Source organism: Rhodamnia argentea, chromosome 7, assembly GCF_020921035.1.
Source record: "Rhodamnia argentea isolate NSW1041297 chromosome 7, ASM2092103v1, whole genome shotgun sequence".
NCBI classification, from domain to species: domain Eukaryota; kingdom Viridiplantae; phylum Streptophyta; class Magnoliopsida; order Myrtales; family Myrtaceae; genus Rhodamnia; species Rhodamnia argentea.
Window position 1 is genome coordinate 552,867 of NC_063156.1, and position 24,898 is coordinate 577,764.

General features: G+C 38.0%; 1 protein-coding gene across 2 annotated transcripts; it reads left to right on the forward strand.

Moving 5' to 3' along the window:
• Positions 1-5,940: 5,940 nt before the first annotated feature.
• LOC115742819 (cleavage and polyadenylation specificity factor subunit 1) lies at positions 5,941-24,729 on the forward strand. Of its 2 annotated transcripts, XM_030677327.2 has the most exons (26): positions 5,941-6,509; positions 8,197-8,343; positions 9,386-9,539; positions 10,090-10,225; positions 10,672-10,817; positions 11,554-11,649; positions 11,821-11,873; positions 12,352-12,483; positions 12,983-13,034; positions 13,118-13,237; positions 13,403-13,537; positions 13,957-14,085; positions 14,278-14,355; positions 15,249-15,383; positions 16,638-16,732; positions 17,723-17,913; positions 19,017-19,801; positions 20,337-20,417; positions 20,508-20,573; positions 20,642-20,719; positions 21,260-21,490; positions 21,678-21,809; positions 22,270-22,446; positions 22,694-22,879; positions 23,581-23,966; positions 24,348-24,729. In XM_030677327.2, exons 1-26 carry the CDS (start codon positions 6,196-6,198, stop codon positions 24,460-24,462), a joined length of 4,350 nt encoding a protein of 1,449 aa, XP_030533187.2. In that variant the 5' UTR covers positions 5,941-6,195; the 3' UTR covers positions 24,463-24,729. The 2 variants fall into 2 exon arrangements, with proteins under 2 accessions (XP_030533187.2, XP_048139178.1); XM_048283221.1 differs by lacking the exons at positions 5,941-6,509; positions 8,197-8,343; positions 9,386-9,539; positions 10,090-10,225 and adding an exon at positions 10,311-10,444.
• Positions 24,730-24,898: the final 169 nt, after the last annotated feature.

Sequence of the window (24,898 nt, forward strand, 5' to 3'; positions counted from 1 at the left end):
ATCGAATTGCGCCAATGATGCTCGTGAAATTTTCAAATCCTCGTCAAAAGACATAGTTGTGCCCGTGTTACGTATTTTTGTTGGCCCATAGATTGACTATATTTAGATGGTAAAGAGTGGTGTTTAATGATGGTTTGCAACGTTAAGTGCTAAATGGCGAAAATACTCCGTGAATTTACTTAAGATCAGTATTTCATGACTTGATTTTTAGGTAATTCTGATTGAGAGACCAAAAGAGAAATTTCTCCCTTAAAGATTAGTAAATATATGGATGGATACTAGTTTAATTTGAGAAGTTACTAATTAGGTTTGAGTGCTATTAATTTCTGGGGGGTAAAATTTACTTAGCCTCTTTTGAAATTGCTAATCAAATTAGCTTAGCAGTAGATCAAAAGACAACCATTAGCTTCTTACTTCCAAAAGTAGGGAATCTTCTTTTTGTTGCGTTTGGTCACCAGGAGTAAAGATCAGGTAGGATAGAATAGAAATGAAGAAGAGAAATCCCTCCAGATTCCTTATATTTGATCTTTTATTCGAAAAAAAAAAACCAATTCAATAGCTAAAAGAGATATAATCTATTGACTCTTTGGAAGACCTATGATAACATAGGATGATAAGTCCAATCTGAAATTCAATCATCAAAACAGAGCATGTTTCTCAAACTGCCTCAGGGGATGGGATTATATAGGCATAACTCTGAACAACCCGGCAAAGCATAGAAAATTTTACTTTTATTTTCCAAGACAGAGACCTATTATCCATAGACAAACCACACACACTAACATCTTGACTCAAATTGACTCTAGGAACAAAGTAGATTGATTGAAACTCAAAAATCACGTAGAAATGATTTTTTTTTTATTAAGTAGGAATGATTGCTCTTCGGATTTCCTTCTCAGCATCGTGTATGTGGTTTAATTGCATAAAACTTGATTGATTTGAAACAAGACAAATACGGTTCTTCAATCATATAGGACTAAAATGACACTAAAGTTTTGCCAATAGACATGCGCATGCCTCCAAGTGATTAAGCAGACTTAATCCACGCATCGAAAGACAAAATATTCATGAAGAACGGAAGAAAGAATATATAAGGAAAAATAAAGTAGTAATCCTACATATTCCATCAATTGAAAACCACCGGGATGAATTATGACTTGTGGCAATCCAGTTTAGATGGACATCACCTTTCTTGTTGACTAATTTCAAACTGATATGTATATGCATTTTTGACACTTAACTCAAATCACTTGGGATAAGTTATCATTTACAACTAGCTCCAGATTTCAATTTACATGGAAGACAAAATTAATCCAGAGTTCCTGATTCAGATCTTTGGCAACACTCACCCCTGCTTTTGACTTTTACAAGGCATCTCATGATAGCCTCCAGCTTTTTCATATGCGAAAAGATTTAAGAATATCACCTCAAATTTACAGAGTGCCTTCTATAGCTCTCTTAAAACATAAGAAACTTGATAGAGTAGAGTCATCTCAATCAAGTATTTCGAATTTATTTCATTGGCATTTTCAACTTTTCTCAAGGAAAAATATAATCCTCTGTGATGGCATCACCCCAGTCCAAAAATGCTAAGTTGACAAACATCTCTACGTCCGATGCTGGCAGATATTCTAAACTTTGCAGCGAGGATAAAGAAAAGAAAATGCTTTCCTGACAGTCTTGTTAGAGACGATACAATTTCAGTCGTAAATCCACACACCATCGCTGCGTGTTTTGCATAAAGCGCTCATTGATTGATAGATCGTGTAGTAAAAAAAAACTGATAGTACCATTAGATTGTCAAACTAGAAGCTTTCTAAAGAAAATATCGAGAAATGAAGTTACTCTCTCCGTCTCCCCCTCCTTTACTCTCTTAATATCTTAATTTGTGTCATAGGGTGTTTAGCATTTCCATTAAATCTTCAAACGTCACCACTCTAGGGGAAGAAACTGATTCAGTCTTATCATTGATCTCTGTTGCCCTCGAGATCTTCTCGCATTTTTACGGTGCCTTCCTACTATCACCTTCCCAGGGAACTTCACAAACTTTTATACTTAGATGACCATACTTTCCTCAAAACTGCAAAAGAGAAACTCATACATATATAGGGAGCACATTTTGTAAGTACCCTCGCTCACAAGCAACTCAGAATGAAAGTCAATGCAATCGGCTTGTGTAAATACAAACAAGAGGAAGGAACATAGTCTGCCAGTATTAATAAGTAGAGCAACAAGAAAAGAAACTTTAGGATCTGAATCTTGGTGGTGAGCTCCCATGATGGGCATAATTTCTTCCCAAAACTTTAGGATTTAACGAGTCCGTAACAGATTTTGAATGATGTTAATTTCCTACCCAAAGAAAAGAACTAGAATGCCTTTGGTGATTAGTCCTCTGAATGACTTTTACACAATGCCAAAGAAACGTACAGGGACATTTCTTAAGGGCGTGCTGCCCAGTGGGTTTGTTCGTGGGACTAGAGAATTCTACATCCGATCGAGTCGTTTTCTCCGTGAAGAGATGAGTATTTAAGCCGTGAGGTAATTGTCGTGATCTATTTAGAGAGGGCAATTACGCAAGGTTAAAACACTATGGGTATTGAGTGTAATATAGGGTTGGGAAACACTCAAGCTTTATAAGCGATTGTAACTTTGCAAATCTCCAATTGATTAGCAAAATATTTATTGCTGGCTCTCCCTTTGATGTAGGTATCGTGTTTTTTATAAAAGTTTGTAGGTGCCTATAAGTTGCAGATACTATAGAAACGAATAGAGAACGAAATTTAAAGAGACATGACGTTGGGCCATAGGCGGATAGGGCTTTGATATGACTGCCTCCGGAAGCTTGTCTTCTTCAGTGGAAGAGATCCGTGCTCCGGCTGTGGAATCGCTACGGGGAAATGGTGGATAGCACCGGAGGACTAATTTTTGGGAATATAATTTGCTGTTAGGCAAGCGTTCCATTTCTATTCCACGCTAGGGGAAGCTCTTGCTCCCACCATAGCGTGGATGGCCAAACTTATACAAGGTTAATGGCGAGCTTAGCTAAGAAGAATCGATCCAAACGCTATCTTCACGAATGATGCCGAGGACGTCAAGATTGCCCTCCCTCCCTTTTTTTTTTTTAATCAAAAGACTGCCCTTGTTATAGATGGAAAAAATGTCAAAAAAAGCCACAATCTATTACACTTTTATCAATTCAATTCTAAACTTTGTATTTGGGCCAATTCAGTCCTAAGCCTTTCGCATTTGTGTCAACTCGGTTCATCCGGCCAATTTTGAGTGATCGACACTAACACGTCAATTTTTAATAATATATTAATATTTTTAAAAAATACTTTATTCTTTTCTTTTTGGTTTTTCTTTTTCTCTGGCCGGTCATCAATCGGACGAGCATCCCGTGATCGGTGTCGCCATCGCTGCGCGAGGTTGGCCTTGCCCAACCATCGCATCACGCCCAACCATGGCGATGATCGAGACTCACCATGGGACGGCTTGCCCTTGCCAAATCACCATGGCAACGATTGAGACTCGCCATGGGGTGGCTTGCCCTTGCCAAATCCAGGCGAGGCGGACCCCGCAGAATGTCGGCGCTCCAATCAATCACCTAATCGGTGAGTAGCTAGAGGAAGAAGACGAACAAAGAAAAAAAGGAAATAATAATAAAAAATTGTCCAGACAGCAAAGGTCGGGTCCACATTAGAGATTTCGGGTTAACTTTGCTGCATAGACTGAATTGACATAAATGCAAAAGATTTAAGATTGACTTGGCACAAAAAAGTTTAGGACTAAATTGATAAAATTAAAAGATTCATGATTGAATTAGTAAAAGCGCAGTAAATTTATAACTTTTTCGACAATTTTCTATGTTATCGACCTACAAGGAACCGCAAAAATAAGTGAGCATTTAAGCTAGTGATTTGACACATCAATTCTATAGACGAATCTGCTGTCTTTGTATTTCTGTCATGTTTCAAGGGAAAGTATGCAAAAATTTTCAAAATATTTATCGATGAAGTACTTTTTACATTAATTGATATTTTAAATATACATGGCGAGTAACCAAATTATATCGTTTAGCATTTCCGTTATCGAGGCCTTTTCCATTTTCAATTTTATTTATATTGATTCTTTTTCTTGAATCATGAGTTTTATTGAAGTGGTTATATTACCCAAAGTATTTGATTGTTTAACGTTATTCATATTTAGTTGTTTTATTATTATAATTTTAGCTAGTTTATTTTTTCCCATTTGCTGTACTTTAAATTTTTACAACAATTAAGGATTAAAAAAGATTACTTTTACCCTTAAAATCATATGTATTACACTAAGAGAGGATTAATGACTGTAGCACAATGAAAATTTAACGTATTATGTAGTTGTTGAAAGTACGGGGGCAACTGAACAAAAAAACAAAAGAAAGTTTGGGGGCAAGTGCACATTACTTTAGAATTAAGTATAAGTGCAGTGGAGGTCTTAAAATTTGTTGTCAAAATGCAATTGAATGCTAAAACTTATAAAAAAATGTAATCAAGTTCTAAATTTTATCAAATTAATGCAATCAAGTCATTCCGTTAATTTTATCTATTTTTTTTTAACTTTATTCATTTTAACTAACAAAAAACGTGACTTTTTTATATATAATTTTCTCTCTTCTATGTGATGCCCGTTAAGGTTAATTAAAGCACTAAAGCAATCTCGTTTTGATCCGAATCCTAATTCGTACACCAAATCCTAATTAAATCAGGTTAAAAAATCTAAAAGTTATTAAAACATATAAACTAAAAAAAGACAAGAGAGAGAGAGAGAGAGAGAGAGAAAAAAAACCACCGGCGGAGGAGGGCCTTCGTGGACGCCACCCACTAGCCGGGAGGAAGGGCCGACCACAACTAGGGGTGAACGGTTTCGGGTTCCTTACGGGTTCTATCCGGAACCCGGAACCTACCCGTCGGAACAGGTTCCTCATTTTTTGGAACATAGAACCTACCCGTCATATCTTGGAACCTGGAACCTACCCCGTCACAGGTTCTAGGGTCGGTTCCAGTGGTACCGAAAACCTATCAATTTCTTTTATTTTTTCATTTTTAGTTAAGTAAAATGAGAATGAACGCTACAACATATAAGAGAAAGTAGAGGTGAGTGATTTTAGACTCTATACAAGTTACATTTAGAATCTAAAACCATTGGAACACGTTTATCATTTTTTGGAACCCGAAACCTAAAAATTCATTTGGCTCCAAATTATACACTCATTATCGGATGCCATAGAACATTGTATGATCGTATAAAAACATATACCAAGAAAAATATAAAAATTTATTTGGGAATCTAGGGTCCAGATTCCGGGTCCAGGTTCTAGGTAGTGGAACCTGGAACTTACCCGTTAGAACAGGTTCCTCAATTTTTGGAACCTGGAACCTACCCCGCATATCTTGAAACCTGGAACAGGACCGGATCCTACGGGTTCCAATTCCAAGTTCTCGGTTCTACCTTGGAACTATGCTCACCCCTAGCCACAACCTTCCCCCATGTATTTTTTTTTTCTTTTAAAAAATTTTAAGATTTTTATCTAATTTAACAGAAATTTAGGTAAAAAAGTTTAGATTTTCATCAAAGCAACGTGGCTTTGATACTTTAATTAACCTCTGACAAAAAAAAACTTTGATTAACCTTAACGCATGTAAGAGAGAGAAAATAAAAAAAATAATGTCAATATTTTTTGTTAATTAAATCGATGGAGATAACGAAATGATTTAATTGTGCTAATTTAACAAATTCTAGGATTTAAATGTAGTTTTGAAAAAATTTAAAACATATTTTACATAAGTTTTAGGATTTTTGTTGCAATTATTTTCTTAAAATTACGGGGTATAATGTCGGCCTTTTATTCTGCCGATAAATACGTATTTTCGGCGAAATGGGTTGTTCTTCTCCTAAGTCGAGCTTCGGGCGAAGCGGTCCCTTCCCTGCCATCACACTCCCGCCAAAGGGTTTAAGCAGAAGACAGAAACCCTAGGATCTTCCTGCACTCTCTGCCTTTCAGAAATTTAATCGCTGCCAAGTTCATCCTCGATTCCGCCATTTTCATTGCGCCATTCGCGCGGAAAGCTTCTGTCCTCCTCTCATTTTCCCTCTCTCTTTCTACTCCCCCCGTCCCGCCGAGACGCTCGCTCGCCGTAACCCTCGCATCCATAAGAAATGAGCTTCGCGGCCTACAAGATGATGCACTGGCCCACCGGCATCGACAACTGTGCTTCTGGGTTCATCACCCATAGCCCTTCGAACTTCACTCCCCGGATTCCGCCGTTGCAGAACGACGATCTTGAGCCGGACTATCCGCCGCGGCGTGAGATCGGACCTGTCCCAAATCTCATTGTCGCCGCCGCGAATGTTCTTGAAGTGTACGTAGTGAGAGTGCAAGAAGATGGCGATAAAGATTCCGGCGAGGCAAAGCGCGGTGGAGCCATGGATGGTGTTTCTGGTGTTTCGCTCGAACTCGTTTGCCATTACAGGTTCTTGTCTTTCTTCTTGTTCTCTTTTACAATGTAGACACACAGTGGGAGATGTCCCGTAATCCCTGTGATACAGTACATACATTCTTAGGAGAGAAATGAGCGACGGCAGAGCCAAGCTATAGAGAGAGAATTATGAAGCTTTTACTCATCAAATCCTCTGAGTGCACTGAGTGTAGCTGAATCGTACGCTAATGCATTCCATCCAGTTCAATACGATCAGCAACTATAACAATAATGTCGACCGACTGTCATATTCATTTTTTTGCAAATCTGACATCTGACTACGGTGACTAACTCAAGCACAAGATACGTGACTCTCACTCTGCTGCAGCTGCTTTGAAAGAGCCAAATGCTATGCTTAAAGACGGTAGATAATTTTGATTTTGGGAAGGAGTTTAATTCAGAGAGAATAACATGGGTCAACCTCTAGCCCAGCTTTAGGTAGAGTATACTGAGGCTTAGATTTTAATTTCTGTGCACGCACAGCCACGTTGATGTGTCGCTGCTCATTTTATGGCTTCTTCGCATTGGATAATTTTGTCAGTGCAATTTGCAACCAAAGTTTGCTTATGAGGGGACTACATTAGTCCAGATAAGCATATTGATATATCGGCTTCTTCGAATGAAGCAATGTTTTCTTGTTGTAAGGTGGAAGATGGTGTACAAGAAATTTTCTTAGAAGAATAATGGAGAGAACCGAGGAAAGTGAAATAAAAAGAGCAAGGAGATTAATACTTCTTCCTTTTTTTCGCAATAAAAAGAACAAGGAAGCGAGAGAATTTTAGAAGAGCGTGCAATGATGGAGGGAACTTGCCAAAAATCTTATTGCTTAATGAATCTGAACCGTGAAGACAGCTTCTTATGCACTCGCTACGCACTTCATTTTCACGTAACAGAATTAGATGGAAGAAACTATCTCAAACTAATTAAGAAGATGCCTACTGATAACTACTTATCATTGCATGATACCTGTTGATAATGTCCATTTGGTGTTCAACATAAGATTTCAAAAGTGCGCTCAAATTTGCAAAAAATGAAGAATGTGGGTTCTGCTGCTTGTCAATGCCTAGCTGAAACATGACGTACTTGGGATAGACTCAACTTTTAGATCAGGAACCCTGGAACATTTGGGTTTCATTTATAGAAGCTCTGATTTGGTTATGGTCAGAGCCAATGGCAAAGTGGAAAAATCTTTTCATCCTGTAGCTGTTTTCTGTTAAATTCAGGGAAGTGAACTGAAGAACATACGAGGGAGAACAGGATGCAGATTTATAATTGCTTTATTATGATTGGGGACTTAGCTGTTTAGTTGTAGCATGTCAAGATAACTTTACTCTAGAAGATGTCGTGTTGGTGGGCGATATCAGTCACCCCTTAAGGCTTTCTCCTAGAAATGCAGGGTGACAGTTAGGGCCCCTCTCTTTTGTGAAAGTATCTTTTAAGGATGTGGTCAGTTATCACTGTGGATCTTTACCTGAGCTTCTCGATGGTATTTTGGTCCTTGGGTCCTGTGACAATTTTATTGGGCTTCCACTAAAGTGTAGTTTGTTAGATTCTGCTTCCAGTAAATCGAAGTATGTATTTTCCACTGGATTTCTCAAAATGAATGGATATGTCTCTGGAGTCCTATGCCTGCTGACTTCATCTTGTTTCCCCTGTACGCTGTGTTTAAATTGAACTGCAGGTTGCATGGTAATGTTGAAAGTATGGCAGTGCTGTCAACTGGAGCTGGTAATGGTTCCAGGAGCAGAGATTCGATCATTTTAACATTTCAAGATGCAAAAATTTCCATTTTGGAGTTTGATGATTCAATTCATGGACTTCGCACAACGTAAGAGTGGCTTTATGGCATAGACTGCTTCTAACGCGAATCATACTGCATGATGGGACAGGAGGATGATTATTATGCTATATTAGTTTTATCAGGCCATTCTTTAGCTCTTTCAGTTAGATGCTATGAAATTTGTGGAAAAATTATTTCGATATTGCCTCTTTTGATGGTTCCATAATGACACATGCCTAAAGAATATGGTCTTATCGATATCTTAGGGATACATTCAATCTATTTCTCTACTTCTGAATTTTCTTTTAGTCAGATATTTATGTTGTCCTTTGGCCAGTGTTCTCCAGATCATTTCATTTTCAGGAATCTCTTCTCCCCATCACAGATTATTTTGTATTGTTAGGGTGGTACTAATTTTTCTGCTTTCTTTTCATCTATGACTATCATAAAAATTTTGGATTTTTTTTCCTTTTCTCTTTAAAAACTCAATGTCACTGGAAAGTTTGTCTAACTTTGAGATTTTCTTGCTTTATTCTACTAATTTAATGTAATAGTCATTTGCCTCGTCTCCCACTTTTAAGGAAAGAACAGGATCTACACCTTCTATAATCTCCAGTTTGGGTGGTTGAAAGTTTTTTTAGAAAATATTCTTTCATTAAGAACTGACAAATTCAGATAGCTCTAAAATTTGTCAGGCTTCAACAAGCTCTTTGTTTATGTTCATTATGATATTTTTGTGGCTTCTTAATTTTTCCATCACGTTCCAAGTGCTGACCTTTGATATGTTCGGCATTCCACAATCAACAAGAAATGCATCTCACCAATTGTTCATGCCGTCACCCATCTTAGCAGCTATTTATTGATTGTTTGAGAACATATACTTAATGTGTTGTGAGTGGACCTGAATTTTAGTTTTGCAATGGTGCCTTAGTCTGAGGCTATATTTGCCTTCTGTTCTTCCTTTTCTTGTTCCTTCTCCTTATACCTTAAGCTAAAAAGCAGAACATTGGGAAGCTGGTCTCATATTACCAATTTATTGTTCTTTATGTTCATATGATGAAACATAATCCTCGATGGTGGCTTTTTTCAGATCTATGCATTGTTTTGAGAGTCCAGACTGGCTTCATCTCAAAAGAGGTAGAGAATCTTTTGCCAGAGGCCCACTGGTGAAGGTTGATCCTCAAGGCAGGTGTGGAGGAGTTCTTGTTTATGGTCTGCAAATGATAATGCTTAAGGCTTCTCAGGTCTCTCCTATTTCCTTAGATCTTTTGTCATAGATCTTTAGTCCCCTTTCTGTTCAATTTGTTTTCCTTTGTGTCGGAGGTTCTAATGGTATTTGGTCATCTAAGACTTTGTAGATTTCAGTTTTGTTTCTAGCTCGATTGAAAATTTATAAGTAATATTGGACACAAGCTTATGTAGCCGTTTGGAGGAACAGTTGTGTCTTTTTGGCAATGTGTACTCTCCTCTCAATTTCGTTGTGTTCCCTCTATCCCTGAGGCAATCATGGATTATCGTGAAAGCAGCAATAGCTTCAGTTCCACTTTGTGGTATCAAGAGATAAGGGGAGTGCATTTCTCAAAACGACTTTGTTAAAAGAAATAAGTTGTTAATTGGCCAACAAGTGCAAGTGGGCAATTCACAACTTACTTCTAGGAAAGTTGTGTTTCCCAAGAGATAGTGGAAGCTTACTTTTCAAGTCACCTTTTGTTGTGTTTCCAAATTCCTTTTGCAACACATGTTCAGCAACATTGCTTCTATTTGACTTAAAATCATTTTGAATTTTGGGCTCAGGTTGGTTCTGGTTTGGTGGGAGGAGATGACACATTTGAATCTGGAGGTGCAGTTTCCATTCGAGTAGAATCATCCTACATAATCAGTCTCCGGGAGTTGGAAATGAAGCATGTAAAAGATTTTGTATTTGTACACGGTGAGGAAGCTAATAACTAAGTTCCTTTTTTTCCAAGATTTGCTTCTTTTACCATGTTTCCTTGTCATTTTTGCTGTAGAATATATGACAAGATAGGGTTGGCTTGATTCTCTGTCGTAGCTCCTAGGCCAGTAAGTGTAAGCTCAATGTTTTAGAGACTGCAAACTGCTACTTAAATGGTTTACTTGCCGAGGTGACTGTGGAGAGACAATTTGTTGTGTAAGTCTTGCGAGCTGCGACAACTTGTAGATCATAACTACAGATTAATATTTGAAGATGCTGCCGTTAGCTTAGCAAACTGCTCCATGTCTCCTTTGCAAAAATATTTTCTTGATAGTAATGCATGATGTTGTTTTATGTGATAAAAGTCACCTGTTTGGTTGCTTGGATTAGCCACTTGTGTGAACTAATACATACTGGATTATTTGGCTCCATGTCTTATTAAGGTTATATTGAGCCTGTGATGGTAATACTTCATGAGCGGGAGCTTACATGGGGGGGACGTGTTTCCTGGAAGCACCATACATGCACGATATCTGCACTCAGCATTAGCACAACCCTGAAGCAGCATCCTCTGATTTGGTCAGCCTCAGTAAGTTCAACAGTTGTCAAGTGGATCTTTCTACCTATCCTTTTTAACTGGATCTATCTCTGCATACTTGTCCATCCAAAAAATTTTGTTCATAAAGTCTTATTACTGTTTTCTTCTCTTTGGTCAAGTTATAGTTATCAGACGGTGTAACTTGAATGCCTTCACCCAGTCAGTGCCAGTACTTTTTGGGCTTATCATTTGTTTGTGTATGATCTTGCAGCCATGGTTGATGGCTCTAACCATTTCCAACTTTTTTTTTTGCATGTTAAATTACTTCCCATCGCTTTGTTCAATACAGAAAAGGAAAGTGATAAACAATTCTTTTTGAAAGCTTGGGAATGCATTCTTGAAATGATGACCAAGTGCTTTTGACTTTTTCCCCCTGATGGTTGGTTGATTGTCTCAATGTTCCAATGTAGAACAATTCTCTCAGAATGGTCTCATTCCTCTTTTTGTTTGCTCCTCCATAAATTAAGTTTGTATCAGTTGTGGGAGAAAGTTGCTGATGAACCGTGCATTTGATTTTGCTTTCATGAATTAGGATGGATTGTGTAGATGATGTTTCAAATTAAATCTTTGTCATGTTCTTTTATTTCTGAAGAGTGCCAAAATATGGAAAACCATTCTATGACCAAGAGCAACCCTTGATGATAATTATATCTGTTTAAGATGCTTTATAGTCTTCTTTACTTTTTTGTCTTGTCTTCTTTACTTTTTTGTCTTCTCCTCTTGTCAGGATCTCCCTCATGATGCCTACAAGCTTCTTGCAGTACCTTCACCAATTGGTGGGGTTCTTGTGATTTCTGCTAATGCTCTTCATTATCACAGTCAGGTAGTTTATCTGACTTTCCGGAAGCACCCATTTAGGATGCGCATAAGCATCTAGTTTGTTTCTGTTATCTTGTATCTAGTGGGATATTGCACTTGTTTGTTTTTCACCATTATTGATCAAATTATCTGTGAGAAGTATGTTCCCCTGAACGGCTGTTTCCTCTATTTGCAGTCTACTTCTTGTGTTTTGGCTCTCAATAGTTATGCCAGTTCTGCTGATGGCAGGTAATCTCCCTCCTCTTGAAATGTTACTGGATTTCTGTTAATGACATGCTTGATTGGTTTGCTAAAGTGAGGTTGATAAGTTTTTACTCTTAATGAGTTAATAGTTGATAATTGCTCAACTTCTCATGCTTTATCTTTTCGCAAAAGACAAGCTGTCTTTTCTTGCAGCTTTTTAATTCCAATACCGTGCCCCTAGTAGAAGACATTAGTAAACAACAAAAGAATTGAAAAAATTAAGAAGTATATAGGAAGTTAATTCGCATGGACTTTCTGTGAAGATCGCTGAATCTTGCATCCTTCATGTGTTTCTAGCAAGATCTTGACTCTTGATTTGGGACTAGGAGTGATATTCATTAGCATCTGATCAAAGCTTCTTTGTTCAAATTTTTTTTTTCAAATATGTTTTCTCATGACTGTCAGGTCATTCCATCATTGTGCCTCATGGTTGATTATATATATTATTTTATTGGGATTTCAGTCAAGAGATGCCAAAGTCGAGTTTTAGTGTTGAGCTTGATGCTGCCAATGCCACTTGGTTACTGAATGACGTGGTCTTGCTGTCGACCAAAACTGGGGAGTTGCTGCTGCTCACCCTTGTTTATGACGGGCGGTAGGTGATCATTATTAATTTTCTACTTTCTTTTGTTCCTTCTCTTCTGGCTTAAAAGTTTAATTGTTATTCTCTTTTTAAATTTTGTCTGTGTTGGAGCTGTTGGATATGTTTTGATCACATGTACCTATAAGAGTTTTACTTCCTTTGTGGGAATACTGCGATGCACATGGTTTTTGATGTTTACATGTCCATCTATATTCCTATTTCTTCATCTCTATATATTTCCAAAAAAATAAGAACGGACTTCCTAATAGATTCTGTCTTGGTTCTTAAGCATAATGTTGTCACTGCAGTAGGTACGTGTGACAGTTATGATCCGAAGGCGTTTTCATCTCTTCTTCCCATTTTAAAAGCGACCAACCTTTGCTTTTTTATGTGTGTTTGCTGAATATGATCGCAACTTTGCAGTATTTAGCAGTTATATTTTCTGTTCCCGCGACTTTAGTTATGATGGCTGGAATCTTCTCACTTTCATAATAATATTTCCTATTTATAGTGTGGTGCAAAGATTGGATCTTGCTAAGTCAAAGGCTTCTGTTCTCACTTCTGTAAGTTATTTTCATGTTTATAACTCTCTTATCAGGTTGCTCTTGCATTGGCACATTATTGATGACTATGCTCCTTGTCTTAGGGGATTACAACAATCGGAAATTCCTTGTTTTTTCTAGGCAGTCGATTGGGAGACAGTTTGTTGGTGCAATACACTTGCGGGTTTGGAACCTCAAAGCCATCATCTGGTTTGAAGGAAGAGGTCTGTGGTGGAATAAAGAGTTTTGCTACTTGCAATGTCTTAAGAACTATTCACTCTTGGGATTCTGTGATGCGTCCTTCTTGATTTCTGTAACATTTGGTTGATTTTTTGGCTTTACTTTTTTTGGGATGTTTATAAAAATCTTTCTGTTGATGATTTGTTTAGGTGGGAGATATTGAAGGTGATGCCCCTCTGACGAAGAGGTTACGCAGGTCCTCCTCTGATGCTTTGCAAGACATGTTCGGTGGAGAGGAGCTCTCGATACATGGTTTAACACCAAGTAATGCAGAATCTGCGCAGGTTTGTCTCTGTCACTCTCTCTCTGTCTCTCTCTCCACATATTCGCAGGCTAGAATGCTTCCTTCTTTGCTTCTCTTACTGCTGGAACGATTAAAACGTAGATTTCATGGAGTTGAATCCTGTTTAGAATGCTCACTGTGCTAGAGGAAGGTTGAATTTTTGTTTGGCCTAATATATTACACTCCCTCGATCTTCATCTCGCTTTCTGAAGCATGAGTACACATGTCTCTTGTAAGAAAGGAAAGCTCTTCCTGCCTCAAATTGACATTTATCTTCAATGCATTGCCACAATCTTTTAGTATGTTATTGTGTAATGGTTGATCTTAGCTTGACTTTGACCAAGCTCGCGAACTTATCATTGTTGAAGTTGTGCCTACTTTGTACTTAGGTATTGGATTGTAACTCCTTCCTATCTGCAGAAAACCTTTTCATTTTCAGTGAGGGATTCCTTAATTAACATTGGGCCTCTGAAAGATTTTGCATATGGCCTGCGGATCAATGCTGATGCTAATGCAACTGGAGTTGCAAAACAAAGCAACTATGAACTGGTTAGTGTAGCGAGTAGCAACTCCTGTTTTTGACTATGTACAGTATACGCATCATAATACCACAGGATGATTGTTTTCACCAATCATTTACTAAGACCAGCTGACTAATTCTTTACATATTGAAAGTTACTTGAACATTTCTATTTTTAAACTAAAAGTTACATTCTTCATACCTTTCCAGTGATCGTGCAGGTGTGTTGTTCTGGTCATGGAAAAAATGGTTCTCTGTGTGTTCTGAGGCAGTCAGTTCGTCCGGAGATAATCACTGAGGTGCGTGGCACAGAGCTTTGTCTTTGGATATCTCCTTAGATGTTGTAGCTATCTTATACATTTCTTTGTCACTGTACCAGAAAGAAATGGGGGCATAAGAATACCATCCAATAAACAATTTGTCCTCTTCTCTCTTCTTTTAATATGTTGCATGGACTGGGTTCTGGTTGAACTTTCAAGAGTCGGGCAATCTATTAGCCGAAAAGAGGGGTGGAGTCTGTTGAGTTTTGATGGTCATGATCTTCTGAGCAATCTATTTGTTCTAGTTATATTGCTGGGAGAGAGCAAACGTTAATTAGCCTTCTTTGTCTGCTTCCTACCCTCTCCTAAGGTTTGAGAGTCTTCTGCCACGTTTCTGGTCGTTTTTTTCCTTCTCAAGTGCAAGTAGATGGAAAATTGGTCTGAGTGGTTTTGTTGCCAAGTAGATCATCTATTTATTCTATCTTTCAATTCTGACCCCTTTTAATGGTATCTTGAAGTACAATGGTGAGTAGTGGCGGGTTAGACTGGCCAAGGAACATTTCTGTTGCAATGTATGATGCTGATTGATAAAGAATAATATGGTCGGTGTTATTCCGTGGAACTTCTACTTGCCAGCTAGTGAAATTACCCAGAGGATTACTAATTCGATGGGTGGTTAAATCTATGGGACACGAATATTACAAGACAAAAAAAAAATCATTGACACTCCTTTTCTGATGAGGGCTTGTTGACGGGGTGTTATTGTGATCCTGCATAATTCTAGCAGTTGGTGGACTATTAGTGAGGATTCAGGAATGGACAAACTTGCTCTTAGTGGCTCTTTCTACACTATCATCAAGTTATCCTTATGTTACCTTTATTCATTGCATGTCGCAGTATTTTCTGTCATCATATCCATAATCCTTTCGCAGGTTGAACTACCGGGTTGCAAAGGCATTTGGACCGTCTACCACAAGAACACTCGTGGTTTAGATTCTTCCAAAGTTGGGGTTGATGATGACGAATATCATGCATATTTGATTATTAGTCCGGAAAGTCGTACCATGGTAATTTCTCTTGCTTTATAATGAATATTTGTGCTTTAGAGACTTTTAAAGTGTACTTAATTTCTTATTGGGTTAATACCACAAAAAACCCCAAACTGGTATGCCTGTGACAAATTTATCCTAAATTATTTTTTTAACCATCGAAAACCCCAAACCGGTATATTTGTGACAAATTTATCCCAAACTGGTACACTTGACAAATTTACCCTCTGTTGATTTTCGTTAAATCTAACTGTCAAATTGCTAAGTTTGATGGCATGTGGCAGTTCACGAATGTATCGGTTTGGGATTTTTACCTTCTGTTTGTCACAGGCTTATTAATTTGAAATTTTTCGTGGTGTTAATCCAATTTAACATAGGGTAAATTTGTCACGGGTGTACCAGTTTGAGATTTTTCTTGGTCAAAAAAATTATTTAAGGGTAAATTTATCACAAAAGTACCAATTTAGGGTTTTTGGTAGTCAAAAAAATAGTTTGGGGTAAATTTGTCACGGATGTACTAGTTTGGGATTTTTCGTGATCAAAAAAATTGTTTGGGGTAAATTTGTCTCGGGTGTACTAGTTTGGGGTTTTTCATGGTATTAACCCTTTCTTATTTGCATATGGTAATAGACTTGGCAGAATGCAATCATTAGCTTGTCAGTTGCTGCCTTTGCCACAGAAATTTCATGGTTCTTTTTGCCCATGAGGCAACTCTATGGTAGAGATGATCATCTATTAAAGTGGCCTTTTGATATGCATTGCAATCTCTATTCTCTATTTTGCCAGCATATGCTATTAGTAATTGTTCTCTGTTATTGTGGGATAGTGAGTATATAAATATGCTTGAAGTCATAAAATGGTGAGGGAGAAATGATACAATGGGGGACTGCCTTCTAAACTTTCCTGTCTTCTTTATTGTCAATTTAGAATCCTGAATTCACTAGATTCTTTCTAAAGTTGGACATCACCTAATTCACCTAAATGTGGTACCTGTACTCATCCCTCGCAAATTTCCAGTGAATTTGAAGATGATCTTTCCCTACCTTCAAACATGCAACATCAATCTTTCTGCATAAAAACCTGCAGCATGAATCTCTCGTGTGTTCTCATTCTTTCGTTCATATTCTCAAGAATTCCTAAGGGCACTCGTTAACAAATCATAGGGTTAGCTACATGGAGATATGCTTATCAATATAGCAGATACATGTACACATACATGTGCATTTTTCTTCCCCCATCGTTACCTGCAGCTGGCATCGCTGTCTGTATCAGGTGCTTGAAACGGCTGATCTTCTCAATGAAGTCACTGAAAGTGTTGATTATTATGTGCAAGGAAGAACTATTGCTGCTGGGAATCTATTTGGAAGGTGTGTTCAATTGTTATTGTTAATTTTTTCTACAAGTCGGAAAATCATTTTACTAGTAGTGGGTGTTCATGACAAATGACATCATCCCTTCCTTAGCTATCGTCATGGGTTGGTGTCTAATTAATTAAACGTGTGTATTCATCAGAAGTAGATATTTGCGTTCTTAATGTGTTTTCAGTTATTTCAAGATTGTCTTTGTTTTAGTATGACTTTCAATTGTCATAGACATTGTCAGATTCTGCTTTGGTATTACCTGCTTATTGAGTCACCAGAAAATGTGGATGAGCGGGTAATATGTTCTTAGTTTGAAGTACAAGGAAATAGCTGTATGGGGTGATTCTACTTTTAATATCTTACATTCACTTCTTTTATTTGACCCGAAACAGCCGAAATATGTTCATATATTGACATTTAGAGTCATGTATAGATTTACAGGTGTCACACTGACTTTGTGGCAAATGTTTTGCAGTCTGCTAATTTCAAATAAACTTTTAATGCATTTAGTGCTGTCTAACTTAACTTGAGCTTTCTGACCAAAAAAAAACAAAAAAAACCTTAACTTGAGCGAACTTTCTTCTTCTATTTGGGGTGATCCACCTTTAACTTCTTACATTCACTTTCACTTTCATTTAACTTGAAACGCTTGAAAGGTTTCAAAATAGTCAAATGTTGACATGTAGAATCATATATGATTTTGCGGCTTTCACCCTTTGACTTTATTGAGTATCATTTGCAGTCTGCATACTTTGTATAAGCTTTGAACTCATTTGTTGCTGTCTAACTTAGTTTGAGTCAACTTCCTTCTGTTTTTCTTTCTTAGATATTCATGTAATGATGTTTTGCAGTAAGAGAATTTAGGCTGTTTCCACCCTCTTGAATGAATTTTTTTGAAGTACTAATTGCTTGGCATGTAGGTTTTATTTTCTGCATATAAGAGTCTGTTTTTCAATGAGTGTCGCCTTATTATTTCTTCCTGCTTCCTGTATGAAGGCGACGAGTTATTCAGGTTTGCGAACGTGGAGCACGTGTTCTCAATGGTTCTTCTATGACACAAGATTTAAACTTAGTGGCCCCAAACTCTGAATTATTGTCTGAGAGTTGCGTGGTGTTAACTGTATCGATTGCTGATCCGTATGTCTTACTAAAGATGACTGATGGAAGCATTCGGCTTCTCGTTGGAGGTAACTACCACTTTTTTTGTCTTAAGATGTTACTTTGGCATTAATCTACTTGATTGCTAGAATTAAATAGACCATGTAAGAGTTACTCCATAAAGCGTGCATTCAAAGGGGGAAAATTCTTTAGTGCATGCATCTTTGTCTTTTGGAATGAAGTGTACATAGTGATGGTTATTAAGACCTTTTTGTGTGAGTTGTCTAATTTACTTAGTTTCACTCACTCTTTTCTCCATTATCAATTTTGTGTGGATTCTTTTCCGGTGAACCATGGCCCCAGGAACTTGCCCCAGCTATGGTATAAAAAATATTGAATCCCTGATATCTATGGAACTGTAGCTAACAGTAACCTGTGATCAGGTTTTTGAATCTGTTGAGAGAGGCATACTTGGTAGTGCAAGCAATCTGTGCCGAATCTTGTCAAATAATTTTAGGTACTTGAGTGTTCCCAAATAAGGATGACAGCATAACTTGTTTAGTCTCTTTACTTCATTTTGTGCAGTAGGTTCTAATTTCCATGGTCCAAATTATCAGCATCTTGGAGGCCTCGTGCATGTTAACCAGTTACACTAGTACATTTTGCACTTTGGAGTTTGGAGGTCACTGACACGCCTTATTGTAATATTATGCTTAGAAAATGTGGAAAGGCTCATGCAGAGTATATTCTTACAGTTGCTACGTGTCATATATTGATGTTTTCTGGATTTGATTACTCTTGCACTGTGAAAGTGGTTTCATACTTCAAAGCCGATCTACTCAGAAGAATAGAGATGCTCATATGCAATAGGCAACAAATCTCTATTTGGAGTTCGCTTCCATAGATTTAACTAGTTTTTCTTTTCTAGTCCTTTATTCATTTGATATCCTCATGCATCCAAATAAATGAAAGAGGAAAGTTCAATAAGCACCAGCACTTGATACTTTGGAGTGGGACTGGGTATGCCTTGTTGGCACAGGCGACTGTCAAAGAGGGATTATCTGTAGACTTGAATGTACATTTGATTCTGCATAAACACTTATACGAGCTGTCATTGGATATTATGTTTTTATTTTCTATGGTTTTGCTTTGGAATTCCCTTTTGCATTAATTTGAGTATCTCATTTTGCAGATCTGTCTACATGCACAGTTTCTGTTGTGACTCCAGCAACATTTGATGGCTCAAAAAAGTTTGTGGCTGCCTGTACACTTTATCACGATAAAGGTCCAGGACCTTGGCTTAGGAAGACTAGTCCTGATGCATGGCTAACTTCAGGTATAGATGAGGCCATTGATGGTGCTGATGGTGCAACTCAGGACCAGGGGGATATATATTGTGTGGTTTGCTATGAAAGTGGTGCACTTGAACTGTTTGATGTGCCTAACTTCAGTTGTGTTTTCTCTGTGGATAAATTTGTGTCTGGAAAGATGCATCTCGTTGATACCTTTATGCAAGAACTTGATGATTCTCAGAAAGGAATCTTGGTAGGTTCTGACGATTCTGCCGGCCCAGGGAAGAAAGAAAATGCACAGAATACTAAGGTTCTAGAGTTGGCCATGTATAGATGGTCTGGACAGCATAGCCGCCCTTTCCTTTTCGCAATATTGAATGATGGCACAATACTTTGTTATCATGCCTATTTGTTTGAAGGTTCAGAAAGTGGTATAAAAAATGAAGTTGCGGATCCTAATAACAATTTTATTAGCAAAGGCAACAGTAGTGGTTCCAGGCTTAGAAATCTTCGATTCTTACACGTCGCCTTGGACACATATACAAGAGAAGAGATGACCGTAGGAAGCTCGTGCAATAGAGTTACGTTCTTCAAGAACATTGGGGGATATCAAGGTTTGTTTCTTTCTGGTTCAAGACCTGCTTGGTTCATGGTTATCAGAGAGAGGCTTCGAATTCATCCACAGGTTTGGACACCTTGTTTTTGTTAGTGACAATGGTATTTGGAGCAATCGAACCGTTTAGATGCATATTTCTAGAATATCAAATGTCCTTTGTGGAAAAATTCCACTTGATAGTCCTATTATTTGATTAAAATACTCTATACGATTATTCTTGTCTGTTACCGTTTATGTATATGCATACTAGAGCTTAATTAGCTTCAATTTAGTCTACGGTTTCATGTTAATGAGTTTTCTCAAAGATGAATAATTGCTACTTCGCACTGACATAAGCCAGCACTCTTTATTGATGTTGTCCAAGTACATTTTCCTTCCATCATTTTATCTTCCAACTTTGACGGATCTTTTCATAAGACGGAAAATCGCTCTTATTACTTTTGCTGCTTCATCCTTTATGGATGAAGTCTGGAGGCTTCTCTTCCTTTGGTGCAACAAACTAATCAAATTCTTAAAAGTTTTGCTGTTAGGTGGCTTATCATAGGTTCCATCTTTCTAGTTTTTATTTTGTCTGGAGCATCTGACTGTGCTAACTTTCATGCAGTTATGTGATGGATCAATTGTCGCGTTCACTGTTTTCCATAATGTGAACTGTAATCGTGGGCTCATATATGTGACCTCCCAGGTTAGTGCATAGCATTTGCTGACTGATTATGTGCAATATCAGGTTATAAATCTCCTCCTTTTTTCCCTCTAAAATGTTTTGACATTCCAGGGTGTTCTAAAAATTTGCCAACTGCCATCTAATTCAAGCTATGACAACTATTGGCCGGTACAAAAGGTATCCACTACTAAAATGCAAATCAATCTTCTTGCTTATGATGCCAGTGATCAATTACCTTTTATCAGATTCCACTGAAAGGAACTCCACATCAAGTTACTTATTTTGCCGAGAAGAATCTGTACCCACTTATAGTTTCAACTCCAGTAAGTAATGCTTAAAACATTTTCTCCCTCACATCCTTTTCTCCAGTATTGCGGATGTATTGGAACCTCTTGTGTCCTTCTGCATAACATGTAATGCAAAGTTTATATGCATTTTGTGATGTGCATGTCAATTGAATACTCTCTTTCTGCCAGCAATGCACATGCATATCCTTGTTAGATGATGATGTTTGTTTTTTCTACAGTTGCATACATGGAAGTAGTGTCATGACTTAAGAGTGGCTGGTTGATGATGTGGTCGTTTCTTTGGAGTTTTCTTGTTGTCGAATTGTCAAAACGTGTCTATTGGAGTTTGCTTGGTTTGTTTCCCCCTGCTAAACTCCACAGCCTTAAGCATGATGTTTTTGCTGGTAATGTTAAGTTGCATCATCAACCTCCCTTTTCTAAGGTTTTCTACTTCTAATGGGTTACTGTTGGGCATCCACATTTCGATTCTCTTTTGAATTTAAGATGTGATACGTGAGATACTCTTACTATGCAGTTTGAGGTCTGATTGCATCTGGTCCATCTTTGCTTATCCAGGTTCATCGGCCATTGAATCAAGTTGTCTCATATCTTGTTGATCAAGAAGTTAGCCATCAGATTGAAAATCATAGTCTAAATCCTGATGACCTACACCGAACTTATGCAGTTGATGAGTTTGAGGTTCGGATCTTGGAACCAGAAAAGTCTGGAGGACCTTGGCTGACTAAGGCTACAATTCCCATGCAAAATTCTGAGAATGCATTAACCGTGCGTGTTGTAACGCTGCTTGTAAGTCTGAACCTTGTCAACTGAGCTGTATTTTACTCTTTTGATTTTTTCTCTCCTGCTGCCATTTTTCCAAAGGAAAGTTGGTCTTTGGAAGTGTCATTTAGATGCATGTAAAGGTAAAATGCTTTTGTCCATTTAAGTCATCCTTTATTGTGGGTATATTGCTTATTAAATTATAACATGGCAGAATATGACGACAAAGGAAAACGAGACACTTTTAGCTATTGGAACTGCTTATGTTCAAGGTGAGGATGTTGCTGCAAGAGGGCGCATACTTTTGTTTTCTATGGGGAAAGACGCTGACAATCCTCAAAGTGTGGTATGTCTTTGAGCCGGATAGGAAAACCATCAATCAAATCTAATGTCTCCCTGTTCTTCGTACCAATCATATGGAGATTGTCAATGATCATTCTAGATGGTTATTCATTATTATCACATCTTTTCTTGTAATGGTGAACATATTGTGTTGTGGTTCATACTCATTATCGACAAGAAAGCATGGGGTCTCATGAATAGCTACTGCCATATAATATCTCTTTCTCTTGTAATTGAGGGATGTAATGAGAATTGCGAGCTGCTAATTATAGTGGAATCCTTTACTAGATGTAGCTCTAATTTAAGGGTGAACCAAGATAAAACCTTATGTCTCGATTTCTCTTTCTTGTTTTTTATGCTTTACTTTGTGCGCCGAATTCTAATAGAATGTGGAACAGGATAGTCTTGGATGTTACCATTTCTGCTTGGTGTATTAATGCTGACTCTGGCAGCGTCTTTTCCAGGTTTCAGAGGTTTACTCAAAGGAATTGAAGGGTGCTATATCTGCTGTAGCCTCACTTCAAGGCTATCTGTTGATAGCTTCTGGTCCCAAGATAATTTTGCACAAATGGAGTGGAACGGAATTGACTGGTGTAGCATTTTTTGATGCCCCGCCTCTACATGTTGTTAGCTTGAATGTTGTATGTGTGACTTCCTTAACTTTTCTTCACCTCCTTTTTATCTGAGTATCAGTCTGGAGTGTCTCTTATTGCTATTTTTTATGTGAAAGGGCTTCTAAATATGATGTCTGAGAAGGCCTGGATGCTTTTTGTCATAGTTACTCAACTGTAACCGAATGTGACTATTCTCTTGCAAAATAAATGCTGTCAGTTGGGAGGAATTTGCTGTAATTTTTCTCCTCACTCGTGCCTCTGCATGTGGTTTCAGGTTAAGAATTTTATTCTACTTGGTGACATCCACAAGAGCATATACTTTCTCAGCTGGAAAGAACAAGGCTCTCAGCTTAACTTGTTGGCCAAAGATTTTGGTTCCCTGGATTGCTTCGCAACAGAGTTTCTAATTGATGGAAGTACGTTGAGTCTGATTGTATCTGATGAACAAAAAAATGTTCAGGTTAGGTCACTGCCTATGCTTGTTGAGTTTGTTTGTTCTTGCTTGACTAAGGTGAGGTTAGGTCACTCCCTATGCCTTTCCCTGTTGCTTGACATGTTTGAACGGATGAGGTTTTTAAAGATTAGACCTGCATTGTCTAGATTTTTGCTCACTCAGGACTCTCACCATGATGTTAATTACCTTTAGCAGCTGGTTGGTGGATTCTCATTCCTTCTGTGAAGAATTAACCTTATCCGCCTGAATGATGACCCTTGTGTTGTCCTCGAGTACTGAAATATTCCAGTTATCACAAATGAGAGCACATAAAGGAAACAAACATGATTTAAAGTAAACCAAAAGAAGCAGTATTGCTTGAACTATTATCACTAATGACCCAAAAGAAAGAAGCAGCATATCTAGTCTAGATTTAGATGCGGGGACTAATGTTTTGAGCAAAATATCTTGTATGTGATGGACTCAATGAAAACGGATGAAATTGATTGATGAACAAATTAATGAACGGAACCATTTTCAGTGTAGAATCTTGCACATGGGTTCTGAGAATGGTTGAAATTAACAATTAAAGAAATTTTCAAGTTGACTTGAGAGTTAGCATTTACAGTAGAAAATAGAGGATGCCTATTTACTTTGCGTGAAAATAGTACTCCAACTAAAATGCTTGGCTATTAACATGGAAGTTCCTATACCTTTTCAATAAGCAGGTGTTCTATTATGCACCCAAAATGTCTGAGAGTTGGAAGGGCCAGAAACTTCTCTCGAGGGCAGAATTTCATGTGGGTGCTCATGTGACAAAATTCATGCGGTTGCAGATGCTTCCTACTTCATCTGGTCAAAGTGGTCCTACTCCTGTTTCGGACAAGACCAACCGGTTTGCTTTGTTATTTGGTACCCTAGATGGCAGCATTGGCTGCATCGCTCCTCTTGATGAATTAACATTCCGTAGGCTCCAGTCACTACAGAGAAAGCTTGTTGATGCTGTTCCCCATGTTGCTGGCTTAAATCCAAGATCCTTCCGCCGTTTCCGCTCTGATGGGAAAGCACATCGACCGGGCCCCGACAGTATTGTTGACTGTGAACTACTTTACCAGTAAGTTTTATTTCCCATCTGCGTTCTTATCAGTTCTTGAAAATACTCGTTCTGTATTGATTTATCTAGTTGGAAGAATATGCATGCGTATGCATAAATACATAAAATCTAGTAAGGTAGGCTCATAAGCATGTTTTTTACATTTTTCTGATGATGTAGCAGGTGGCTACACTTTTTGGTGCTTTACTATCTCACCAACAGTTTGATTGTAGACCTCTGTTCGGGCCTCCACCACATAAAGCACTCTGTGTATTGTTGTTGGTCACAATGATTTTTCATATGTCATGCATATAAAGCAAAATAAGCATCTGTACGTTTCTAAGTCGCAAAAAGCTATATGTTCCAGGGCTAATTAAGTTGTCTCGAATGATACATTTGCAGTTACGAGCTGCTCTCCTTGGATGAACAATTGGAGATTGCACACCAGATAGGAACAACTCGCTCACAGATTCTGTCGAATTTGAATGACCTTGTTGAGGGAACAAGTTTTCTATGAGATGTGACGGCAGGTTTGGGGAGGAAATATGAGGGTAATTCAACCAGTGAGCTGTCGGCCCGTGAGCTCGTGAGCCAAGGTATTTGCCAACCTCGGCAGTTCATGATGTAAATATCTCATCAGCTCATTGGGGAGAGTTCGTGTATCGTGCAAGAATCACTACAACATGAAGCAATTTGAGGAGTACAATTGAGGATTAAGGTGAATCTTGAGCCCCGTGGGGTTGAGTTTAGTAACTGGATGGTTTCCTTGTATTTCGTCCTCCAAGACTAGTCACTAGTTCTGGTGGTCCCTCGCTATTCAAGAAACATTACTGCTGCTGTTTTTATAATAATAAGTATGTCGAACGGCAATGTCATGATAAAACCAACAATACTGAAAAAAGAAGAAGAGACAAAAGTATTCATAACAGTGGAGTTTTTAATCAAATAGTGAA

Bases quoted from the DNA above. Each gene is read 5' to 3' on its own strand.
- LOC115742819 (XM_030677327.2), top strand. From the start codon at position 6,196: ATGAGCTTCGCGGCCTACAAGATGATGCACTGGCCCACCGGCATCGAC. The intron at 13,238-13,402 runs GTCTGTGGTGGA...TGATTTGTTTAG, and splicing joins CATCTGGTTTGAAGGAAGAG to GTGGGAGATATTGAAGGTGA. The intron at 15,384-16,637 runs GTAATTTCTCTT...TGTCTGTATCAG, and splicing joins GTCCGGAAAGTCGTACCATG to GTGCTTGAAACGGCTGATCT.